At 40.1% G+C, this 26,112-nt stretch overlaps 2 protein-coding genes, 2 long non-coding RNA genes and 1 pseudogene across 4 annotated transcripts; 3 read left to right on the top strand and 2 right to left on the bottom strand.

The window, feature by feature from the left end:
- Positions 1-55: 55 nt before the first annotated feature.
- On the top strand, positions 56-2,193 carry LOC123467031 (annotated as a pseudogene).
- Positions 2,194-6,349: 4,156 nt separating this feature from the next.
- LOC123467034 lies at positions 6,350-6,933 on the top strand. The gene is made up of 2 exons (XR_006641593.1): positions 6,350-6,483; positions 6,538-6,933. It is a non-coding gene; the product is annotated as an uncharacterized LOC123467034 (long non-coding RNA).
- A 13,845-nt stretch (positions 6,934-20,778) lies between these two features.
- On the bottom strand, positions 20,779-23,348 carry LOC116935607. The gene is given in 10 exon segments (XM_045167094.1): positions 20,779-21,064; positions 21,132-21,281; positions 21,349-21,523; positions 21,589-21,851; positions 21,912-22,154; positions 22,216-22,557; positions 22,619-22,705; positions 22,708-22,866; positions 22,928-23,150; positions 23,222-23,348. Coding segments are annotated over 9 exon segments (1,662 nt in total). The 5' UTR covers positions 23,249-23,348; the 3' UTR covers positions 20,779-21,064; positions 21,132-21,138.
- Positions 23,349-23,621: 273 nt separating this feature from the next.
- On the top strand, positions 23,622-25,049 carry LOC116922368. Its single transcript, XM_045167090.1, has 4 exons — positions 23,622-23,827; positions 23,949-24,077; positions 24,148-24,279; positions 24,334-25,049. The coding sequence occupies exons 1-4, from the start codon at positions 23,686-23,688 to the stop codon at positions 25,032-25,034; spliced, it is 1,104 nt and encodes a 367-aa protein (XP_045023025.1). The 5' UTR covers positions 23,622-23,685; the 3' UTR covers positions 25,035-25,049.
- LOC123467029 lies at positions 24,310-25,724 on the bottom strand. The gene is made up of 2 exons (XR_006641592.1): positions 25,060-25,724; positions 24,310-25,001 (listed from the first exon to the last, which is right to left on the bottom strand). It is a non-coding gene; the product is annotated as an uncharacterized LOC123467029 (long non-coding RNA).
- Positions 25,725-26,112: the final 388 nt, after the last annotated feature.

Raw genomic sequence — 26,112 nt, 5'->3', positions numbered from 1 at the left:
AACATATGAAAGTATTGTCAAAGCTGAGTTTGTTTTTTTACGTCAGTTGGTTATCATGGCTTCTTCATTAAGAAACAAGGATTGCCTCATTGGTTACAGTCATCGTAAAAGTTTAGCTACTGCTTCAAAGTTGCCTACAAAAGGCGTTGTTTTGGCTTGCTTCAAGGGTATTCAGGGCGAAAAAAAAGGTCAGCATATTGATATTTGTCGTGAAGTCTTTGCAGAACTTAAAGTTGTTTGGGAAAGAGTTTGTATCCCAATTAAGGCGGATAATACCTGTGTGAATGACATTAAAAATTTACACCACAGTTGGAAAGCAATTTTAAAGATACCAGTAGAAAACAAAAAAAAAGATTTCGCCCAAGATAAAATTGTTTCCTTTAAAACGAGTCTCAACGAATCATTGGATTTGTCTCCAAAAGATGTCGAACAAAAGTTAAAAGCTTCTCACAACCCAAACGCTGCAGTTGATTTCAAATTTTTACTCGCACAAAGAGAAGTTCCACAACGGGGATTCATGGACAGAGTAGACGAAGAATATATTGAAAGAGCTTCTAGAAAGCGAAAGAATTCTTCGACTCCAACCAATGTAGAGAGAGCCAATGAATCATCGTCTTTGAGTGAAGAATCTGAAATTGTAGAGTCCTCTTCATCAGGAGAAACATTTAGTGATCTATCTCGTACTCCACGACCTGATTCCGTTACTCTTGAACTTCCCGCAAAGTCACTGTTGAAAGCAACCGGTCAAGCAGCTGATGCTCGAAATCTAAGTGTTAGAGATCACGTCGCTATCGTCGCTTCAACTATTACAGCTGGAGGTGAAGATCTTCAACAAGTAACTCTATCTGTGGCAAGTGCGTCCCGCCAAAGAAGAGCAAACAGGCGTGAAATTTGTTCGCGGATAACTGAACAATTCGAAAAGCCTAAATTTGTCGTAGCACATTGGGATTCCAAATTAATCAAGTTCGTATAAAATTTTATGTATAAAAATTGTGCAGATGTAGCCTAACAATGCTCGTATGTTTTACTTTTGATTCAGGTATCTTAGTGGATTACTTGATGACAGAATTGCGATTTTGGTTAGCGGATTCCTGCAACTTGAAAGTCCTAAACTGCTTGGAGTTCCAAAAATAACCAATTCAACTGGTAGACAGCAGCACGATGCTGTAGTTAGATTGCTGGAGAAATGGGGTGTGTTAAAAGAAGTTGTTGCTCTCGTGTTTGACACTACCAGTAGTAATACTGGGCGCTTCCAAGGAGCTGCAACGTTCATTGAGAAAACTTTAGGTCATGCGGTGTTGTGGTTCGCTTGTCGCCATCATGTATTTGAAATTCATATACAACCCGTAGCAGAATCAATATGCGGAAAACGTAACATTCCGTCTGAATCTATCTTCAAGCGGTTTCAAAAGGATTTTCCTGAATTGAACCAAGATATACAGGTGAAGGAATTAAATAACCTCGTCTTCCCTATAACTTTCAATTAACACGCATTGCATTATCATCAGGACTTGATTCTTTTTGATTCGGAAGGCGACAGTGAAATGCAACAACTTGCCGATGAAGTGATTGAATAGGGCAGTAAATTAATAGAAAATGATACATTCCATCGATCAGATTACCTCGAGGTACTCCAGTTAACAGTTATTTTTCTCGGAGGTTCGGTATTCCCATTTAGCATACAAAAACCAGATACGAAAACCAGATACGAAAACAGATACGAGAACAACATAATAGGATTTGTAAAATAATGAAATAATCATCATTAGGTGCGCATCATCACGCAAGATTCATGGCGTATGCAATTTATTTTTTAAAAATCCAGCTGATGTCGGAACGTTTTGAAATGACATTAGAAGAAACCAGCAATGTCCATAAAATGGCGAATTTCATTGCACTTTTCCATACTCGTCCATTTATCCAATCAAGACTTGCATCGTTAGCTCCCGCAGTAGACCTGAGGTATCTTTCACAGATGAGTTGGTTTAAAAAAATAGATGAAACAGTGGGAAATGTCGCAATCAAATCTATTTGTAACCACTTATGGTACCTTACGGAGGAGTTAATTGTATTTAGTTTTTTTATGAAAGTCTTCCGAATGCATTGAGGGAGAGTATGGTCAAACAACTGCTAACTTTCAATCGTTCCAAAGATATTCTTCCCGGAAAAGGAAGGAGGATATTGAAAAGCTGAGCGGTGCAGTCGAGCAATCCAGTTTCTTCAAACAAGAGGCCATTGATTAGCAATTCCAACCAGCCGGTACTCCCCTTTTCGGAGGAGCTCATAAAGCTCTAGTAAAGACCGCCAAGTGGGATCTCTATGCCACCTTAGAAACAAAAAAAAAGGACTTTCGCCATCCTACTGTTGAAGTGTTGCGCACAATCCTGTTTGAAGTACAGGGCCGATCCAGCTATAGAACCGGCCTGTGCGCGGTTCTATAACTGAATGGTTCTATAGCCAAGCACTAGATCTTAGTTCCGCCTGTATTCGATTCTTTCATCCCTCAAACTTTGGCGTTCTCAGAATGTAAAGGTATATAGCGCAGTGGTAATGCTGTTCGCTATGAGTCTAGAGTCCCGTGTTCAAATCGCTGCCATGATTAACTTAAAAAGATTTTAAATCTATGTGTAACATAGTCTATGGATATAAATGGTGAGATACAAGTGAATCTTCATTGCTCTGGGACCATCCACAGTCAAAGCTTTCCCATTTCATGACAGACACAGAAAAATTAACACAGTAACAAATTTATTTTCTATTGTTTCCGGTATGAATCACTTTGCCGCCTATTATAATTAGTTGGGTCATTGAACCTACTTACAACATTGCCTAAAAAGATAAAACCCATTGCAATAATATTTTCTGCATGTTTTAAAAGGCAAAACCCGTTGATTTTTTCCATGGAAAAATAGGTCTAGTTCATAATACGGCCAGCGGTGGCGCTGAAACACGGCAAAGAAAAATCGGTTCGATAACCGAGGTGGTTCCACAGCTAGGCGGTTCTATAAGTGGACCGGTACTGTAACTGGGTTTATCAACTCAAGACCACTAAATTATGTCAGCAGCGACCACAAAGATTTTTGCGCGCCCACTCCAAATGACTTCTCAAACCGCCCGTCGATGGCGGACATTACAGCAGAGAACTTGAATACAGTCCTTCTTCGAGATTAATATCGCCACCCAAGGCAAGTCCTTTGGCCAGCAATTCTCGGGTATTTTGAGAAAGTCTGACCCATCCAACCAGACATAGAGAATAGTTTTTGGCTCCTACTGCGAGCGAGTGGCGGTATCCGCGGGATTCTGCTTGCCAGGAAAGAAGCACCATTCATGTGTCTCGGTTAGTGTCTGTATTTCGCCTATCCGATGGCTGACAACAGTTTGGTAAAATGCGGCTGTGGCGTAGACCCAATTCCGCACCTACTGCTATCGGATTAAAAGTAGAGTCTTGCTTTGTTTCGGGCGAAAGTGGTCTGAACAGCCCTGGGTATTCTAGCTCCAAGAAGGGCAGCGTTCAGCTCCAATTTTGGTACTGAAAGAGTCTTCAGGGAGGTTCAACTTCGTTCCACCTTTTACGTGTCGGACTAAGACACTGCTGTCCCGAAAAATGATTCGGACGTAGGCAAGAGTTGCGTATGCCTCTTCGGAGGTGTCACAAAACGTATATAGCTCGATGGCGCTGATTCGGCTCTCTCCCGGGAACACCCAACGCGGAAAATCCAAATACTTAAGACGGTTGAGGCTGAGAGAACCACCTTTGCCACCAATTCTTTACTGGTGGGTGAATTGCGTCGCTCCAACCAAGTCCACGGGTTCCAAGCTCTCGAAGCCATATTTTCCCTTTCACCGTAAGTGGGGCTGCAGATCCTTGGGGATCGTAGATACTTGCAAGCTTACTGAGAAGGCTAACAAGGGTGAAATCGCTATCGTTGATGTGGCAAATGTTGAATCCAAGGTTGTCAGAGAGAGGGTGCCAGACTATTCCAAGAATATTTGTGGTTTCCTCCCCACTGATCTCCCAACTTCTACTGTGTTTTTCCGGGGTGTAGTTTGGCTAAGAGTGCAGGTGAGTTAGAAGTGAATCCTTGCAGATGAAAATTCCCTTCTGCCAGCACCTCGGCCACTTCCATCGTTCTCTTCGTGCACTCTTCAACGGTGGAAGCAGAGTACAGGACGTCATCCACGTAAATGTTGTTACAGATGATAGCAGCAGCCTCCTATTTAAGGCGAGCAACAAACACTGAAAGTTACGGATGTCATCTCGCATACGACAACAGATCCATCCTTCTCTGGCCAAAGGAAGCGGTGGTAGCATCTGTCCTTGCGTGGTAAGTGGATACAGTTGAACATGGCCTGTATGTCTGCAACCCATGCGAATTCTCCTTCATGAAAGCGGATGATGACGTCGGGTACTGAATTCTGCAAAGCTGCGCCACTCATAATGGCGTCGTTGAGGCAATTTCCTTTAAATTTTCTGTTCTCTTTCGACAATACTGGGGCCTCATAGCCAACGCCAAGTTTTCGAATGCCGGCTTCTATCCCGTAGATATTTTTTGGCTTGGCCGCCAGCGTTTTGTCTTAGCGCAAGCAGTTTTCAAGCTTCATGCTTGAAACCAGCTTGCACCAAGTATTTTCCAAGCAATAATATTTTTATCCATGTTTGTCATGCTTGCACAAAGCTACTCCCAAGCATGAATCTCTATGCATAGTTCTCTGCCTTTTAACGTATGCTGGCGTCAAGGTGATTCCAAACCAGTAGTTTTTTACCTTGATTTGCTTCTCTGAAATACCTTGGAGCTGGCACAAAAAAAGGGAAAAACTATGCATGTAAATAAATTGGTTGAAATAGCTGTATTAAAAGGTAAGTTAATATATGCTTGGATGCAACGCGCGCGACGCTATAATATATAAAATATGAATATAATTTATTACAACAGATACATCAGAATTTTCAATTTAAAAATTATCGAAAATAAGCACAACTGTATAGTAATTGTTTAAATATATTGAATGAATATACCCTTGTTTATTTGACGATAATAAATATTGAGAATTTTCAGCGGCTTGCAGCAGAGAACATTTATTATTATACTATGAAGTTACATCACAGCACTTTATCTAGTCAGTTTCTACTGTGTTAGGCATCACAGTTACAACATATGTATCTGTTAAATCCTTGTGAAATCCAACGACACACTTTTTATTTATATGGTCAACGAAATACGCTATTGTATAATCACACACTTCTTTGAGCTTCGTTATCTGACCAGCAAGATTAGAATAGCCAGGGGGAGCCAGTGATTCTTTTGAAAGTGTCCCTAATTCTCGGCCCATGACAACAACACAATATCTACGGATAGGAAGAGATTCAAAAAACATAATTTTTTCTATTTTGAAAAAAGAACCGTCAGGCATATAAGTGTAGTAATTTTCCCGTTTTTGGATCGGGAATACTTTGACGTAGTGAATATTGATTTACTCGCATTCTGCATTTTTGAAACGATAAATACACATCTATAGATTTATCATCAATTGGGATATTTTTTAATGATAATTATGGATATCCATTTTCGGCAAACAAATTGCGCAATGCCACTTCTTCGGACATAGCTAGTTGGTTATTAATTGGTAACCCTATCAAATGAAAATGAATTCCATCCACAGAAACGCAGTTTTTTTTAAATAACCAAACGATTTAAGAATATGAAACAGCTCTTCTAATAACGAAGATACTTTTTTCGGTAAAATGAAATTTGACATCAACTTTTCCGCATCTTCCCTCACGGCGTTCCGTATAAAAAGTTTCCAGCCATTTGATTTATTATTCCTTGAGAACCTTTCGCCAAGGATCTCAACTGCCCATTGAACCACTCAGGAATAAAAGTTGAAGTGGCCCAAAGGCAACCCCAATCCAGAACTCTCTCTGACAGGTGCGTCAATAGATGCAAATTAAAGCGAATATGTTCAACCCCATACAGTGTTTCTGTTTCTCTAACGAAATTTGAAAATAAGAATTCTATCTCTTTAACTTTTTCTACGGAAATCTCGTCTTGAAATAAAACCTGTAGACCATACGAAAGCCAACTAAAATGATAAAAAAAAAATTTAGGAAGCCAATATTTTAAGATGCAAAAATAATACAGTGCAAACGCACGGTACTCCGAAGCCTTCTGTTGCAGACGGTCCGCCCGTCTCAGTACCCTTTGTGATTTCCGTCTCCTCACCCTATCTGTGTATCTGTATGTGTGAACCCTGAGGGCCTGTGTTGTGTTGCCGAGTGAGGGCGTGACGGTCTCGTAAGCTGGCCAGCGATCGAAAAGGGGTGTCAGTCGTCACTTGTCTCTCTTGTCGTCACTTGGGCTGTCTCCTGTCGGAGGCGTACGTATGTGTGTGTGTAACACACTGTAAGACTCTTACGTTCGTTTGAGTCGTCTAAGGAAGGGTTGAGGCGTTTGCCTGGCCACTTCCGCGTAGTGTTTAATATATGTGAGTACCCTATCTATTGTGTTTCCTCTTTTTATTATTTATTTATTTATTAAGTTCAAGTGCTTGGCCGAATCCGCTCGCCGGCCGAACACATTGCAACACTTCCAATCCGATAAGCGAGTTAAAGGGGAAGGAACTCGAGTTATCTCATGGGAGGGGCTTGATCTTTTTAATGCGCACATCAAAAATAGCTCATTTTTCCTTATTAAGATACCACGGGTTTTTGTGGTACTTGGTTTTAGTCCACAATTCAATAAAACACTTAATGGCACCCTGACACACAGCATGTAGGTAATCCGGAATTTCTGCCTTTACATGATAAAAGTCTTAAAACTGCATAAGCGAATTCGTTCCGCAAATGCCATGATAAGGTTTTTTCGTTTCTAGCAAAACCTTTAAAAAAATGTAAGCTTTAAGTCAATCTATAACAGAGTTTTCACACTAAATTATTTATACTTGAAGATCGGCATCATGTTGCTCCATACTGCGTACGGGGAAAGTAGGAAACATCCCTGGTTTTGGGTAAACACGAGAATGTCCCATTTTCATTGTTATAGTTTGTCCTGGATATTGTGTGCACACATCGACATTATTACTTTGATTGTATAGCCTATTATTATTTTTCATAAAATAAATTTACTGTCTTACCAGGATGCAGACACCAGTCACAACCAAATTCTCCGTTAAATTGTATGGAATTGCGCACTATTGGACGGGCAATCGTATCAACTGATACGATGAGAGGTCGAAAGATATATTGGATTCCATTGAATTCGATCGGATTTTATTCGAAAGACTTTAATTCTTTGAGTGCAAAATCAAGAAAAGAAGTATGGGGAGTTTTTTTGTTTCCGTGCCATAGTGCAAACAAAACCATATTTGATCGTTTCTTTTTATACAGAATTTCGTTGATTACTGCCATGCACGGCCAAAAGAAAAATTTGCTGGACTTAAAGAACTCAGCATCGTCAATATTTATAGTTCCAGTCATGGTTTCCCGGGTAATAATTCCATCCTTTACTAGGGCCCGACAACAACCACCAGAAGCGATGTCTCCTCGCATTTCTTTATCCGGTACCATAGCTGAGACAATATCATCATTTTCTAGTATGGCTCTTTCTTGCAGATATTGCAATAGTTGCTGTCTGATTGGTAGCTTAATCATGAAACAAGCCTTGTCTTCTTTTAGGAATTGATGGCCACAAGGCTGTCTGGTTCTGGGACACCCTTATCATTGATTTCAAGAATTTCATTAGTCTTTTGAAAAGCGTATGTACTGTTTCTCAATGTTGGCTGTCAAGTGTGAGTATTGAATCAAACACAACACGGGATTCCTTAATTGTTGTTTATTATCTTGTATAGCAATCTGCATCAACTTCGACGTTTGGTGAAAAGCCTTCTTTGAAATGTTATCCTTGAAATAAAATCCTAAGATTAGCAGAGGTAAATATTGAGATTCTGGTCACCAATGTAAAGTTCAGACTAAAAAAATAAGTTTATGAGTGTCGATATAAACAGTTTCACATGTTAGAGAATAATACCTCAGATTCTGAATCACTTTTTTTCAGATGAATAGCTAGAGCTTTCGTTTTCACTAATTCCCCTTGTCTCTCAAACCTAGAAATTGAAAAATAAGAGAAATATTTGTCAAATATTGTTAGTGATTACAAGCAAAGGAAATCAATTTAAAAACAATTTACTTCCTCATCAGTAAACGTGATTTGCAAGTCGTTGTCGATGTCTTCTGTTTCATAAGGGGGCATAAAAATGTTGCTGGTATTTTCTGCTTTGGAATTTAAACTGAATTCTTTCGTAGCCTCTGACGCGTTTGCTTCACTATCTCTATTCAGTATGTCATCTATTTCTTCGTTCGAATTTTTAATTGCCTATCTCCTTTTTACAAACCTACTAAGCACTCCGGCGTATGCACTCCTCACCCCATCTGATTCAAGAAAAGATTTATACCGAAGAAGTACACTCGAGAAGGCAAAAGTTTTTTGGTTTGTTAGTAGTAAAAAAAATATCAACCCCGAGTCCATTCCCCGAGTGTTAGTCTTTTTTGTTTACTCCCGACCCCGAGTTCATTCCCCGAGTTTTAGTCTTTTTTTTTGTTTACTCCCGACCCCCGAGTCCATTCCCCGAGTTTTAGTCTTATTTGTTTACCCCGACCCCCGAGTCCATTCCCCGAGTTTTAGTCTTTTTTTGTTTACCCCGTTCCCCGTTTGAGGGCACTAAAACTCGGGGAAAATGACGACCCCCGAGTCCATACCCCGAGTTTTAGTTCCCCGACCCCCGAACCCCGAGTTTTAGTGGTGCCCATATTAATAAAAAGCTACTGGTAACCAAGCAAAATTATTCCGCGCAAAGCGCTTACACTAATATGTCGGAATTGAAGTGATATAGGTCAGCAGCGCAGTTTTTCTCAATTTTCCTTACGTTTGATTTCGTAAGTAACGTAAGCTAACATTTTGTGATTTCTTCTGTTGAATAGAACTCTAACATTTTAGTTTGATCATTAGGCAACAAGTGAGATGGAAGGTCAGGAAACCTTCATCCTGCTTAAATTTAAAAACGGGGAATTAGGAATGGGTATGTTAGAGTTTATTAAGAAACCCCTCCTACATGTTGGTTTGTTCTCAATAGTTGCCCAAGTGCAGAAACTTATTAGTGACCAAACAGAAATTGCTGTAATATGAGTACATTCTATTTTTCATGCCTGTTATATTTAATGTTCACACTACTGCGTTACATGTTTAGATGGCCAAAGAATCACAAATCTTCTTTTATCATACCTGTTCTTGAACCAAATTGCAAGTGGCCAATGAAGTCTGCTACGCTTCTTGAATGTTCAAGTAAGTAACATAGCCTATTGACTTACGTTACTATTGTCTTACATATTGTTATCACTATTGTCTTATCTTTTGTTTAGGTTACTAATATTTTCTTGCATATGGTTATTACTATAGTCTTAACTTATTGATATCTGAAATCATTTAGGAATAATCAGTTCGAACATTTTCCTATTTATTCATATGAGAAACGTGTTATCATAGAGAAAAGAAATTCAGATGGGACCACTGAAATTCAAGAACTTTCAGCAGGTACGGGAAGCTGTCACAGCTGACGAAGAAGAAATGTTTGTTAGAGAGGACAGCTTTGATTCAGATAGTGAAAGTTTCAACGAATCTCGGGATGATGAAACGAGGAAAACACCATCTGCACCGATATCAATTGGGAATGATTCACAGGTCTGGCCGGCAAGTAGCAACGTGTGTCGTCGATCGTAACGATTTCAATTTACCAGTACGTGATTTTTCACGTAAAAACAAAGCTGCTTTGACTCCGCTATCAAATGTGCCTTGTACGCCCCCATCTACTCCAGCACACACCAGCTACTGGAAAACGATCAATTGGTCAAGTAATATAACTTTACGATACTACTTTTTCTGTGACTTTTTTGTTACCTTACTTGCTCTTTAAAAAAAAAAAATTTGTACAGTTGAAGAAAAAAATTGCAAAATTAGAAGAAGTCATTAAAAACGATGGAAGAAGTCATTAAAATAAAAGGGGAAGAAATTCAAGTGCTAGAAGACGAAGTGGCGGCATCGAAAGCGAATTTGTTGGACAATCCAGTTAATTTGTTCAATTGTAAGTACTTCGATGGTAATATTTATTAGAAAGATATGTCAAAATTAACCTTATTATATTTTCAAAATAAGGTTACAAGAAAAATTTTCAATTATTGAAAGAAATTACAGTACCCACCTAAAGTATCCGCACACCCGAGAGAACCTTATGGGAAAACGCTGTTTTTGCTTTGTTCCCCCGGCTATAGTTTTCATTCAATGCGAATGAAAATTTTTTGCCAGGTTCTCTAGGGTAGTGCAAATTATAGTAATTTTTTGAAGATTTTTTTGTTTGCGGGAAGGGTTGGTTTTTGTCCAAGGCAAAAGTATCCGGACAGCCGAGAGGGCTATATGTAACTGAGGCTACTTTAAGTGGCTCGTGTTACTAAAGGGAATGGGCTAGGGAAACTTAAACGGTCTTAAAAAAAAGATGTGCGTTACCTCTATTACACATTAAAATATTTATGCTGTAGGATTTTTTTTGTCAATTTAAAACCTACCCTTAAACTTATTTCCGTAAAACTACTCGTTTTTCGGCATCAAACACGGTTGCCAGTTTACGATTATTATTAATTTTCCCCCTTTTTTGAGAAACACCAAAGGACCAATTCGGTTGCATCTTCTCTCACCAGAGGCGCTTTCAGGTTGTGATGGAGGGGGGGCGCGCAAACAGAAAATTTTTCAAAAAATCTTTTTGGTTCTAATTTAAATATTTTTCTCATAGTTGAAAAAGAATACAAAAGGATTATGAAATTTTTGCCAGTCTACTTTATTATTTCTACCCGCGAACACTGAAACTATGACTGGTGGAAAAAAAAAAGAATTGTCAGCTGAAGAAAGATGGGAAATCATTGGTTACCATAAGGTAAAACACTCAATTCGCCAAATTAGTAAACTAACTGGCTTCAAATGCTCCACAGTGTTTGATACGATCGCTCGTTTTAAAAAAACAAATAGTGTTTCAAGTCTACCAAGAAGTGGTCGTCCGCCAGCGTTATCTCCATCTGACAGTCGTTATTTAAGGTTGTGCTCAATAAGAGATCGTCGAAAATGTGTACCCATTTTAACGGAAGAATTCAACGCTGGTCGTCAATTCCCTGTTTCAAATACCGTGTGTAGAAGATCATTGCTATCGTGGAGTCTTCATGGAAGAGTAGCCGCCAGGAAACCTTTACTTAGCCTTCGCAACGTCAAGAAAAGACTAGCATTTGCTAGAAAACATGTGAAGTGGTCCAAAAGTAAATGGGCGAAGGTTCTCTTTACGGATGAATCTAAGTTTGAATTGTTCGGAAGTAAAAGACGAGTATTCGTTCGTAGGATGCCAGGGGAAAGATTCATCAAAGAGTGTCTAACGCCTACAGTAAAACACGGTGGTGGAAGTATTATGGTTTGGGGAGGGATTTCTACTAGTGGTGTCACGCGTTTGAAGCGTATAGTAGGAATTATGGATCAAAAGGTTTATCATAACATCTTAGTCCGTACTGCACTACCGGAGGGAAAACGCCTAATTGGGAAGGGATTCGTTTTTCAAGAAGACAACGACCCCAAACATGCTTCCAAATTCTGCAGAAATTATTTGGAAAAGAAAGAAAAATCGGGTATAATTTTGGGTATAGTACGTTCGTTACATCTCTTATTATTATGGTTTAATTTTTGTTACAAGTGATGTTATAAGAATGATTTGGCCGCCACAAAGCCCTGATCTTAACCCTATCGAAGCTATGTGGGACTACTTAGATTCAAAAATAATGAAAAGTACCAGGACGTCACCAGATAAGATGTGGGAGAAGGTTCAAGAGGCATGGAATGGCATACCCCAAATAATTCTCAAAAAGTATATCTTTTCGATGAATAAGAGATGTAAAGCTGTCATTGCCGCGAAAGGTGGTCACACCCACTACTGAAAGAAATAAATTTGAATCCGAACTGATTAAGTTAATTGTATTCATGTGAGTTTGCTCATACAACTAAGAATCATTCGACCAGCCTCCTTCGGCTTTTACAACTTTAACTAATCGTTTAGGAAGAGTAAAAATTGTTTCAATCAGGTAAGCTTCACGATCCATAACATTCCAACATTTATGCAGTTCACACCACAAATCATGTTCATTAAAAACTAAAGTTCCAGAAAGTTTCTTGATCATTTGCCTATATACAGTCTCCAAAGGCATAAGATCTCCAGATTTTCTGGGCCAATCTTCCATCACTTTCATACCACTACGAGTGATAAACTCACTTACTGACTTAGCAGTGTGAACGGGGAAATAATCATGGACAACTGTTCTGTCATTGCAGTACGGGAGCACATGAAGGCCTAGCAATTCTTTATACTGGCTGGTATCGAGCCTAGAGTTCAGTTTCTTCATAACATTGGGCCCACGATCAACCATAATGCAACTCCATACAGCAACTGAGTTCTTGACACTTTTTCCGTGGCTACCAGAGTGCAAACTAATCTCTCCTGTACTGCTGAAGCTATAAACGCAAAGAATGTTTCAGGAATCGTTCTAACATACATATTAAAGTAAAAAATTCAACATACCAGAAGCGTTGTTCGTCAACAAATATAGAATGGATCAATATTTCTTCAAAACTTAAATACTTATGTGCAAACTGCTTCCTCCTAATCATCGTTTCAATGTCCAGTATTGGAATAAAATCTGACATTTCGATTTCACATGAAAATCAAAAAATTTTCATTCGCATTGAATGAAAACTATAGCCGGGGGAACAAAGCAAAAACAGCGTTTTCCCATAAGGTTCTCTCGGGTGTGCGGATACTTTAGGTGGGTACTGTATTTCAACAGCTGAACGACGTAATACGCAGCAGGACAGGCCGAGGGATAATACAGCCGGTGGTATTCAGAAAGTAACTTTTTAAATGTCATATATTATTCCCCTACTTAAAAAAATCGTTATTTTTTTTATTATAGGTCAAATTGAGTCGTTCATGTGAAACACTTATCAATCCAAATGCGCTAAAGAACGCAGTGAGTTACGGCAAGGGAGGTAAAAAGGTTGCTGACATGAATGCCATGACCAACGTTCTCATGGAGGATTTATGGGATAGGACGTTCATGGCCCAGCATTCTCTTAGCGGTAAAAAGGCGAAGAATGACAAGTCAGATGGTCCGCCAAAACCCGCTCTTCCTGCTTATCCCGTTCAGGCTATTAAAAGTATCATTTTTTGTTAATGTTTAAAGATGGCATCAAGTCACCACCAGTCACCACCTACCCTTTCAAATTTGCAGATTATGTCACCGAGTTTTGGGGAAAACACTACAAAATTCAGGTGGAAACACAACAAATCAGAAGGTCTATCAGCACAAAACTGTCAATGGAATACTCAGCATACAAGAAGAGGGCTTCAACCATTCTGGCAAGGGGTGATGGTGCTACATCTGCTGCCGCCTTTCATCATCCAGGACATAGCGAAGATGATGAAGCGCTATTAATTTTATGGAAGTTTTCCTTGTGCATCACTGTGCAATTTTTAATTCAGAATTATGTAACTGCTGCTTACGAGCAGATATTATATGTATCGTTCCCTGGGATGTATAACATGTACTTGCGTGTTTTCACAATGAAACGGATTTTTAAAAATTGAATGAAAATTTGTATTTTGATTTTATATTCCTGTATATAATGGAATCATAATAGGGGTATTAATAGTGTGTAGCAAACTTAGAAAATGTAGCCATAAAACATTAAAACAAATTTAAACCTATTGCAAGATTTAAAAAAAATGCTTGGAGCAACCTAGCATTATCAGGCTTCGTTGAAGCTTAGAAACTGTTATATCAAGAGTTAAAATTTCTAAGCTTACCAATTGTAAGCTTAGAAATTCCGCCAGCACAAGCTCAGGGATTGTAACTTACAATCCCTACAGCGTTACCCAAGAATAAGTTCGCTCCAAGCATTTCTTTTTCTACAGGTAATACGGTAATAGCACATTGATTCTCCGGGGATACGCAGCTATCTTTTTGTTCACTACCAAATGTATCCGTGTCACAAAAATGCTTTATTGCTCTATCAAGGTCAGGATAAATCTTGCTTTCAGCATGCGTGACGAATGCGGTATGTGTTCCTGCGCTTGAACCTACATTGATGCCGATAACACCTTGTACGATCCATCGTGGTCGAGTTCTGGATGCTATGGGTTCGAAATCTCCCCCACTTCTCGACTCGATTGCCGCCATCAGATGTGCATCTTCCAGTCCTAGCAGTACATCCACTTGGCCCCACTGCTGGACCAATGGAAGGTCCGATGAGTGCTGCCAACGCTTTTTAACTGGTTCTTTTCCGTACGGGGCTCAGGTCTAGTGACGATCGGAATGGTTGACCCAGTAAGGCTGATATCCTCTCCCGTTGAGGCTCTTAAAACGAGCTGCACTACACGTGATTCGGTGACGCGGGTAGTGGACGCAGCAACTCCGTCGTATCTGCTCTACTACTGTAAGACCTAAGCGTCGTGCTAGGCAAGCTCGGATGAGTGTGTCAGTACTGCACTCATCGTAGAGGATATTGATGGGTATGGGACGGCTCTTTCCATTGTAGGCTTCAGCATGCACCGTTCCGAGTGCTATCTCGCTGCCTTTCGGTAAGGGTTGTGTTGATGTTCGACTTACGGGTGGTTTGGTGTAACAACATGTGGTGACGGAGGTTGGATCCGTATTCGCCACAGCTTTCCCTGCGGCTGCACAGACTGGAAGAATGCTGAGTTCCAAGGCAGAGAAAGCATAGTTTGTGTCGCAGTGCGAAGATTATTCTCTTCTCCGTATTAAACTTTTGCATGTCTTGGCAGTTGCAAAGACGGTGGCCGCTGGTGTTGCAACTAAAGCAAATGTACGTGGTTGCCATCAAATCCTCTTTGTTCCCCTGATCTAGTAAATGGCGGTGAACTCCTAGGATGCGTTGAGCAATGGTTCGTTCTTAAGTGGTGTTTGTCCTTGCCTGGTTGAATTCCAGGGCGGTGGTTGGTTACGGCGACTCAGTCTCTCTTGCATAACTTTTCGGCCGCTATGGAATGTGGATTTTGATAAGCTACGGCTCGAGCTCACACCGAGTTACCGATTTCATTAAGGGTCCGGTGTTCTAGGTCGGTTCTTCTCCCATCGTTTCAGGCCAGACGTCGCTTTGGTTGGACTCCCCGATCCGACTAAGATCAATGAAATGGCCTCGTACCCTCTGCAAACCGTTTGAATTCAGCAGGGTTACCTCGTGGTACTTCCAACCTGTCCAGGGCCTGAAGATGGACAGCACGCATGACATCTTGACGGCCGTAGGCCTACTTTAGGCTTCGCAACGCCGATCTGTAGACTTCTTCGTCTCCTCCGCTCCCGTACACGGCCCTTCGGCACTTTTCAGACAGGTGGGTAGTAGGGATGGCCACTTTCTCCGCTGGAATCTTGTTTGTTTGATGGACCAAAGAGTGAAAAATGCTAATCGACTCAAACCAGAGCAGTGCCTCCCCCGGTTACACCTTCAACGTTACTCTGATAGTGGACTGCTGGCCTGCCTGAATACTGTAACGATCCACCGACAAAATCAAAATTCAAACTGTAAAATTTATTTTTGTGTTGCTTTTATTGCCAGTATCTTCTAGCCGTTGCCCTTATTTGCCCCAAATTTGTTGCCCTGAATGACCCATTTTGTATTTTTATTACTCTAACGGTAAAGCCAGGACGAACCCGCCGACCGAAGCCTTGGCCGTTATTGACGCGTTACCAAAACCCTACAACAGCAGCTCTTCGCTAAAGATGGCACAAATTGAAGAAAAATATTCTGTCACCGACATCAGAGAGAAACCTTTAAAGAAGAAAATAAAGGCGTTGAGGTTGGAAAAATTCAAGAAACTAAAAAAATTTGTAAGTAAAACACTAAAAATTAAAATATCTCGACCTGTTTTTTTCGGCTGCTATAGTCGCAAGCCGAATCACCATTGAGAAAGCCTCTTCTCACCCGGAAAAACACGAAGACAAGGAAAATCACCAATATGGAAACAGAATATTCGTGGTTGGATCTGTCATACCAGCATCAGTGTCCGAACATCAAACGACTGTAAGTTGCAAGTGAGGAAACAAAGGAACAAAAATTCGTGGTGATTTCTGACCACCTTGGTAGCCACGAAGACCAACCCGGGCTGAAAAATCTGGATCAGTTTTAGCTTTTACACTCGATCCTACACGATGCCCACTTGACGCCAGACGACGATCAACGCGCTTCAAACACCGCACACCAAGCCGAAAAACTCAGAGACTCTGATCGCCTATGGCAGACGGCCAAAATTAAGGAACGAAGTAGAGGCTGCACGAAAGAGCCGTTGCTTTTTTCGCAAAGTCACAAAGTCGAATACACTCCCTTAAACCCAGTTGTATCTGTTACAACAGCAATAATAATATAATATAATGTAACAATAATAATTGCAGTTACCATAATTAGTTACGGACGGCCACAATTATAGTAATCCATGTAATTGGAATGCGGTAGCCGGTGAAATAAAACCGAAATTAAATAGGACTGGAGAAATAGGACTAGGAGAATTAGGACTGCTTTTTTAAATATTTAGGACAGCTCTATTTCTCTTTGCATTTAGGCCCATTTTATTCATCCTACTTTTAAATCAACAAGGACAATTATCCTTTAAACTGGTAGGCAAGTTGGGATGAAAAGTTCAGAATAATTACGTTGGGTTCTATCGGTAAGCCCCTGATATTTAAAGTTGACAAAATTTTAGCGTTTAATTCACTTGCAAGTTAAGAATTCTTCATCCTTTTGAATTTTTTCAGAATATTAACCGAAACTCTTTACCTTATATAGTTAATTTAATAAATAATTTATAATTTAATAAATGTCGGCGTCATTTTACTTTGTTTATTATTTATCCTTCATACCACATGCATTACAAAGGGGGTGCGATGGGTGTGGTCTTCACCGGGTGATACCATTCTGGGAAGGGGTATGGTTTACCAAATGGAATGGGATTTCAAGCCGAGTAATCCCCCGCAATCCCCTCTGTGATGCAACAGGTAGGAATAAATTACAATAAAAAAGTTAAACCACGTCAAGATTTATGAAATTATTAACTATTTGTTAAATGAACTGTGTTGAGTAGAAAATGTTGGGTAATATTCTGCAATAAAATTTAAAGCAATAAAATTAAAATTCTGCAAGCGAATTAAGCGCTGAAATTCTACCAACTATAAATTTCAAGGGTGTAAGTATATAAGCCAACGCAAATCTTCTAAACTTTTCTCCATCTCGCCTACCGGTTTGGAGGCTCATTGTCCTCTAAGATCTTAGAGAGGGATCAAGAAAAATAGCTTAATTTCAAGAAGAAATAGGAATAGTAAAAAGAGAAATAGGACTGTTCTAAACGTTTTAAAAAACAGTTTCCGTCAAAAAATATAACAATTGACCTCTTCTAACAGAAGGGCTCTGTGCCGTGTCTAATGGCTAGGTATTTTGGAAGAATTTTGAAAAAACTAAAAAAAACGGAACAAAATTTGCCTTTTTTTTACAAAATCTCGGGTTCAATCAAATATTTTTAAACCGACGCTTAATATGTGATTGATTATCATGTAATGAATAGGGGTATCAAATTTCGCAAAAAAATAATTACATTAAAGACTTGCGCCATGAAAATAATTATTAGTGATTGTATTTTACGGCAGTGCAGGAGGTACAACTTTATGCTTTACCTAGACTAGATTTACTATTGACATCAAATCTTTTTCTATATTCTTCTACTACCTGTAAAAGAAACTCCTGCTCCTCCACATTAGTAGTAGCATCCTTGAAATCGGTTATCATTTTGATCGCTCTTTCTGCGCAGTCATTTACGACCTCGAATGCGCTCACGATTTCCTTTAATTTGCGGTATCCGCTCATTTTTTCCCAATAAACTACTGGTACTTGCATCCAGTCAAGCATCTCACCGTCAATGTTGAGAAGATTAAAGAGAAGCCAACTTTTGGCACCAACAAATAAATTTAGTTGGTTTGGGTAATCAATCTCATCAGGGTTAATTAATGGGAATTTCGGTTTTCCGGGAGGAATATTGTCACACGAGTTGTATTGGGACAAGAACAAACGAATACAACAAGTGATGACTTAAATTCTAGACAATTATTCACTTTTAACTAATAACAATAAGGGAGGACCATACCAAACTCGGAGAGCGTCTGAAGACTCCAGGGAACCCAGGGAACTTCTCCTACGGAGCCCAGCTCCGGGAGCTCACCCGATGGAGACTCATCTAACGCAGATTTGGGGCAGCGTTTTATACCGTCGCGCGAATTACTCCCCTTCCGGACTGCATATCTGCGTATCTTTCTTAGAGCGGACTTCTCCCGATAATTTCTTCACCACGATCGCAGCGTTGTCCAAGGAGCGGATGACTCATCTCTGCGAAGAGATAACCAATCTCCCTTTTCACCCGCGACAGGTCCCCCTTCTTCAAGACAGGCGACCCGACTGTACTAATCTTCTGCGATCCACGAAGGTTGATGAGACTAAAAATCAGCTTGCGTCCTCTTGGCAAATAAGGGACTTTTACTCCTTCGTTTTTCTTCTTTCCAGTTGCGCTTACTTGTTTAAATGTTTCTTGTATTTCCCGGATAGTCTTAAGGATTTTCCCTTTTTTTTTTTTTTTTTTTTTCTTTAAACCGCCTTCCTTCGGCCACGGAAGAGGCGCTGCAATTGCATATCTTCCGGCCGTTTGAGATTTACCATCCACTCGTTCGGGAGCCTTGTACACTTGAACCATCTCCTGGCGGCGTCATCAAAATACTTTTCAAAAATATTTATTTTTTTTTCCAATATCACCCCATCTGTTGCGGGTAGAATGTTATTCAAAGCGCTCCATCCATTGGTGCGCATCTTCTTCTGAATTTTTTCAGAAGATTGGCGGGCTAATAAATTTTCTGACAGCTTCCATAGCTTGTCTTTGCGGCTGCTCAATATGCCTTGATGGCACTATAAATTGTTGTCCCCCGACCGGAACAACTGGACTCATCGCCACTCTCAATTCGACCTCGGTTTCTGTATCCGAGTATAAGCCTCTTGAAGTCTCGACTGATTCACCCTGACTGTCAGCTTCTTTGGTCAAATGGTCCTTTGGAATAGGACCTTCAAAATTTAGGGCTTCACCAACAAAGGAAGTTCCACTCTCCAACGATGAGGCTGGGATAGGTGAAGTTTCTACCGGAACGCTTGACAGTTCTCGAAGCGGATGTAATCGTCGGCTGGGGTCTCTTAGGCAACTAGGTAGCCGTTGGTTTGTCCTCTTCGGCATCGGCAAACAATGACTGCAGCACGACTTCGTTTACTCTCAGGAAACGAGCTGCGTCTTCAACAATTGCCACACCGCAGCACAAATTCGTTACTTACTGGTAACGAGCTGCGTCTCAAAAATTAAAACTCTGCAGCACTAATTCGTCACTTACGGGTAACGAGCTGCGTCTCCACCAATTGTCACACGAGTTGTATTGGAACAAGAACAAACGAATACAACAAGTGATGACTTAAATTCTAGACAATTATTCACTTTTAACTAATAACAATAAGGGAGGACCATACCAAACTCGGAGAGCGTCTGAAGACTCCAGGGAACTACTCCTACGGAGCCCAGCTCCGGAAGCTCACCCGATGGAGACTCCTCTAACGCAGATTCGGGGCAGCGTTTTATATCGTCGCGCGAATTACTCCCCTTCCGGACTGCGTATCTGCGTATCTTTCTTAGAGCGGACTTCTCCCGATAATTTCTTCACCACGATCGCAGCGTTGTCCAAGGAGCGGATGACTCATCTCTGCGAAGAGATAACCAATCTCCCTTTTCACCCGAGACAATATCTTTGGAACCATTGAAAGTTAGCAGTTGTTTGACCATACTTTCCCTCAATGCATTCGGAAGACTTTCATAAAAAAACTAAATACAATTAACTCCTCTGTAAGGTACCATAAGTGGTTACAAATAGATTTGATTGCGACATTTCCCACTGTTTCATCTTTTTTTTAAAACCAACTCATCTGTGAAAGATACCTCAGGTCTACTGCGGGAGCTAACGATGCAAGTCTTGATTGGATAAATGGACGAGTATGGAAAAGTGCAATGAAATTCGCCTTTTTATGGACATTGCTGGTTTCTTCTAATGTCATTTCAAAACGTTCCGACATCAGCTGGATTTTTAAAAAATAAATTGCATACGCCATGAATCTTGCGTGATGATGCGCACCTAATGATGATTATTTCATTATTTTACAAATCCTATTATGTTGTTCTCTTATCTGTTTTCGTATCTGGTTTTCGTATCTGGTTTTCGTATGCTAACCCTGCTAGCACGCTTACATCTCAACAACGTACCCCTGCTATCCGTATTGGACGATTGGATATACATTTTGGTCATCCATGGTACGTTGAATGTCTGTCCTAATGTCACATCTTTCTACGTAATTTTTTTACGTCTATAGGATATTCAAATGGACAAGATGTGGACGTGTTTGAAATTTTACCCTTGGCCACATATGGATGTAGGTTATACACTGTTTGCCCATGTTTTGGACTCTCCACCCTACATCAAATTAAGCCGAAATATGTACAGCCGAAACACATTTAAATTAAATAAAGTTTGCCATGAATTAAATTTAATACTCGTTGTATTTTCCACTTACAAATATAGCGATAAGTGTAAGACAATTGCAGATTATTTAGTGTGTTGAGACGAGTTTGATGACAACAAGGGAGGTCAATCAACACAAATGAAAAAAACGGACAAAGAACATCAAAAGAATCAACAATTCTTCGATTGAACCGGCAATATACGAGAAGACAAACTACATGTATTTTTTCAAGAATATCCTGTTGTCGATGTGTTTTCTTCTGAAGATCGCAGTTTTGTCTTGATGCAAAAATTTGGCTGACCATTCAAGCTGATTCTCTTGAAAGGCATATAGAACTATAAGGATACACAAACACACGATAAAGGTTAGAATTTACAGAAGCAATTATCAAATCTGGCACACCTTGTGTTTATCCAAGTGGTTCGTCTTCTTCAGCAACGGCAGCAGCGGCGTTCTGTTTCCTTTGTTTCCCGGGCGCGTGCTTCACTGCAAGTTTCGTAAAATTTGTCAATTCGTTTTTGTCCGAACCGGAAAACTTATCCAGAACGGCTTCTGAAAAATACATTTTTGTGTTGTAAATATTACGAACTAGAGGAGAGATAACTAACAAAATACTCACTGAATACTGCTGCAGTAACTGTGGAATTTTCTAGGCCATACTTTTGATCAGTTCCCTTACGCTTTGCACCTTTCCAATTGCAACTTGCTTTAGCATTTACACTAAGAATTTCGTCCCAGGCTCGATCGACAAAATTGGCCGCTCCATTTCCACCAATACGACTGACCATCAATACCTGCATATCATAATAAAATAAAATCCAAGTTACACGAGATAGATATATTGCCAGCAATTACTCACAAATTCTTTGAAAGTAGCTGGATCCAACAGCTTTATCTCCAACAATCGTAGCGATTCGATATCTTTAACAGGTAGGCCGTCGAATTCCATCGTTGGCAATGCGATTGAAGATTGTCCTTTCTCAATCGCGATACTAATTACTTGTAAGGCTTTTGAAAGTTTCTCAATCCCTTGAGAAATTTGGGCAAAGGACTTAAAAACTGACAATTCAAAAGATTCCTGCTCGGGGTGCCGATGTCGTTTCTTCGTTTGTTGCGTAGACTCTTTAAAATAACAACGAGAAATTATAAATTCTACAAATGCATGGTGGTTATATCTTTTACCCAGACTAGGAAGATCTCTTCGAGGCAGAACTGAAACTGTATCAGGAGTGTTGTTTGGAAGATTTTGAGTCAATAAAGGAGTCTCGGGAACAGTGTTCACTACACGACCGATTTCAGTTAAGTATCTGTTCTCTGAAATCCTGGATTGTTGCTGATAACCATTGATGTGATAGTTCACACCAGAAGTTCTAGGCTGTGCAGAGTTCCAATAATCTGATGGGGCCCTTGTAGAGTATTGGTCATCTGGAAAAAGTACAATTATTTAGTCACGATACTGAAGTAATAAAATGCAAGAAATAATTACTCTGAACAGTTTCGTTTGATACTGCAGTGTGTGTTTGCTGCTGCATGGCACTATTATGTGCCCATGAATCAGAAGTTGGGTAGAACTGCTGTTGATAACGCGGTGGAGCGTGATAACTTTCACGATGATAACTACTTGATGGTTCTCCGTTAGATACATGTTCTGGAATAAAAGATTGCTGAAAAGGTGGAGGCATTATTGCTGGCTGGTCCAACTGATTAATTAATCCGGCTGTTGGTTGCTGGCTGCTTCTTACATCATTGACAGTAAGAGGAACAGTAAAGACCTGTCTATCAGGTGCCGTAGAAGATTGTGAGGGTAAATAACATGTGGCAGATTTATCTAAATGAAACAAAAATACATTTAAGATTATACATGAAACATTTTGAGAGAATGCACATACTTTTTTCAGCACATAAGCCAGCTGGGACAGCAGGTTGAACATCTTCATCGTCACACTCTTCCAAATCAGAATCACTACTATCTGAATTTCTGCTGATTCATCTGCACTCAATTGTCTCGTAGGTTTCCTCTTCTTACGTTTGGATCTACCCTCCTCATTCACAGCAGCACATGCATCATGTTGAGAATCTGTAGTTTCGATGTCAGAATTAATTCCAGCCAACTTGATTCTAGCTTCTGTGTAGGTATCTGAAATATTAACGGATTCTTTGTTTCACATTGAGAAACTAAATGTATAGAGTTTAGTTACCAATCGTTGACTTGATGGTTGATGGATATGTTTTCCAATTTTTTCCAACGGGGGATCTTCTCATGACATAAGGCAGGGAATTCTTGGAATTAGGGTAGTAGCAGATTCCATCTGACACCCAAATATCCGGTACAACTGCCAATTGTACTTGTTTCACTTTCTTGTTCAGAATCACGACATCCACGTCTAAATTTACGATGTGAAACTTGTTTTGCTTGCTTCCCTGTTCCAAAAGTGAAACAGGTATTGATAAATATACAAGAAAACATACACGGCATTACTTTAATTACTTACACTACTTTGAATTTGAGAATCCATCATTCGAAATATATAGTGCAATCAAGAATGGTATTAACCAGTTCAAGCATGTGGTATGTGTTGTACGAAAAGCAAATCTAAAACAAAAAACCAACCACGCGACTACTTTTTCTCGTCTGCTACCGGATGCTGGGCGGTGGGCGCAAACAAGCGACTGTGGTGAAAGCAAGAATCTTATTTAAATTTTACATTCTATTTTGAACTATAAAATGAAGTATATATTTAAATATCTGAAATTTAAAAAATTGGCTTAATTCGTTAATAATAATTTAACGTATTATGCCGAAACATTAGGTAAAACAAAAACTGTAATCAAAGAAGTTAGACAATCTTTGACTGGTTGTGGTTAGAGCAGCCACTATGTCGATGGCATTACACTCGTTCATCTTTTTGAGTTGAGGCGAACAGACTAAAAATTAAAAATGTCTATCTAATTTTCCATGCTGCCTGGTGTTAAAATAATGGCTGATGGAAAACAGGATGACCCTAATGCTGTTCGGACCAAGAAAATAGAAGTGGGATACCGCCAAACACTAAGACGGAAAAAAGAATACACAAACAAATACATTGATGGATTGCTTTGTAAGTAAATTTGATTGAAAACTCCGTTCTAGTAAACCATGTTTAGTAAATGCAATGTTGAATGTTACTCCATGGCTGGGGTGTGTTGTAATCTTCATTAATTTTATGACTTTCATTATAGGGAGTCAGAATTTACTAACAGATGATGTTGGAACTCATTGTGAGGCAACTGACGGGACTGTGAACATCAGCAATGACTTGCCTCCATCACCAACAAGTGTTACACCAGCATTGAGGAAAGAGTTGATTGGTAATACTACTTCTATAGAATAATAATGTGGTGTATATTGACATCCTAATATATTTCTGTGTAATGTTAGGTGATGAAAATGTACTCGCAGCTGAAGTTGTCAACAGCGAAACTACATCAAGCAAGAGTGTCAACACCGATGAACACTTACATCTTCCTCTAGCAAGTGTTGGGACAACATCAATGAGCAATGAGTTTAATGGTAACACAGTAACATTATGAATCACAATCCTTATTCATTTATGTTTATTCCCAGGCCATCCCAATTTTCTTGAAGGTGACAGTCAGGCTTCAGGTGCTTCAGGTTATACCACAGATTACCAACATTTCATGAACGATGAAAAAATTGACTGGGAGGAACCTTTGGAGGAAGATGATTCTTACCACAAATCTGTTAGTGAATCATCCATCCCAGATGACTACGTCAATGATTGGCTGGTCAATTTAAATGATGAGAACATTGATGTTTCTCATGAAGAAGCTGTGAGACGGAGTCTTGCTGAATGGGTACTGGATTGCAACATACGAAGAGCTCATGTCTCGAACCTATTGAAGCGTTTAAACAGAGAAGCTGGTCTGGCGTATCTTCCTTTGGACTCGAGAACACTGCTCAAGTCACTGAGATCAAGAATTCAATATAGAGTTGTTCAGCCTGGTTCCTTCTTAAATTTTGGCATAGCTTCGACTCTTGCTGTTGTTTTGGCTCTTTTGAACTCAAAGGACATTCCAAATGTTTTGCAATTTATATGGAATATCGATGGGCTCCCTTTAGTTAAAAGTAGTGGGAACAGTTTTTGGCCCATTGTGGGGAAGTTATACGACGTAGAATATGCCGAACTAATTGTAGTTGGAGTATTTTGTGGCATCAAGAAACCAAACTGCATCAACGATTTTTTACTAGAATTTGTGACTGAACTGTCCGATCTACAAAAAAATAGTTTTGAGTTTCGTAATTGACAGTAATTACTTTTACTGATAATACCTGATAAGTAATTATTGATTTGAAAACACTTGACTCAGGTAAATTGTTGCTGATTCTCTAGCTTTTATTCAGATTCTGACACAACTTATTATGGCGTCTGCTCTACCTTGTTGAACAATTGCGAAGAAGGAACATTAACCGAGATCGGCCACCAAGAAGACGCTGAACACAGCACCCCTGGCGGCCTTACACATACTATAAATCAAAAATAGTGGGCTTGCGAACTAGTCGGCCCGACCTAGTTAATTGTCCGTCAGGTGGCGGGTCGTGATCCGCAACATCCTCCCCACCGGAATCGCGAGTCCTCCTCGGCGATTCCTTTTTCTTCTTGCGGGGGGGTTTCTTCTTAGGCGCGGATGCACCTCCTTCTTCTTGGCCAGCCTCGGCTTCTCTAGATCCGTCTACGGAAACATTGACGGGCGGATCCACGTCATGTTGAATTTCCAATGGATAAATGGTCTGGAGACCTCGTGTTGTTTCCTTTTCTGAACGAAGACGTAACTTTACAGCTCGTATCTTGCCGTCATAGCCGGGAATCAATTCCGTTATAATGGCCGTAGGCCACGAAACACGCTTGATATTTGGCTCCTTTAGCAGGACGATTTCGCCAACGCGGGGGATTCTAGTACCCTTTCCCTTGCGACAATGGAATCTTTTTAAGTCGGACAAGTAAGATTTTTGCCATAGCCTCCACCAAGTTAGAGCGTGTTCGCTTCGTTGCTTATCTAAGTCGATCACGTTGCGGCTCATTGTGGTCAGCTCGGAAGCCTCCGTCGTGGCGCCAGGCTGTCTTCCAGTCAAAAGTCTTTGTGGAGATAGCACTTCATACGCTTGTGCGTCTCCGGAAACATATGTGAGAGGTCGTGAGTTCACGATTGCTTCAATTTTCACCAGGATGGTGAGAAGTTGATCGTAGCTCACCTTCATTTTCCCTAATACCTTGCGTAACGGCTCCTTTACCGAACGCACCATTCTCTCCCAAAACCCGCCCCACCAGGGTGCCAAGCTCGGAGAGAATTTCCACTCAATTCCCTTACTTGATAGCCAATTTGC

This window comes from Daphnia magna, unplaced genomic scaffold (assembly GCF_020631705.1).
Source record: "Daphnia magna isolate NIES unplaced genomic scaffold, ASM2063170v1.1 Dm_contigs137, whole genome shotgun sequence".
NCBI classification, from domain to species: domain Eukaryota; kingdom Metazoa; phylum Arthropoda; class Branchiopoda; order Diplostraca; family Daphniidae; genus Daphnia; species Daphnia magna.
This window is presented reverse-complemented; position numbering and strand designations above follow the sequence as displayed.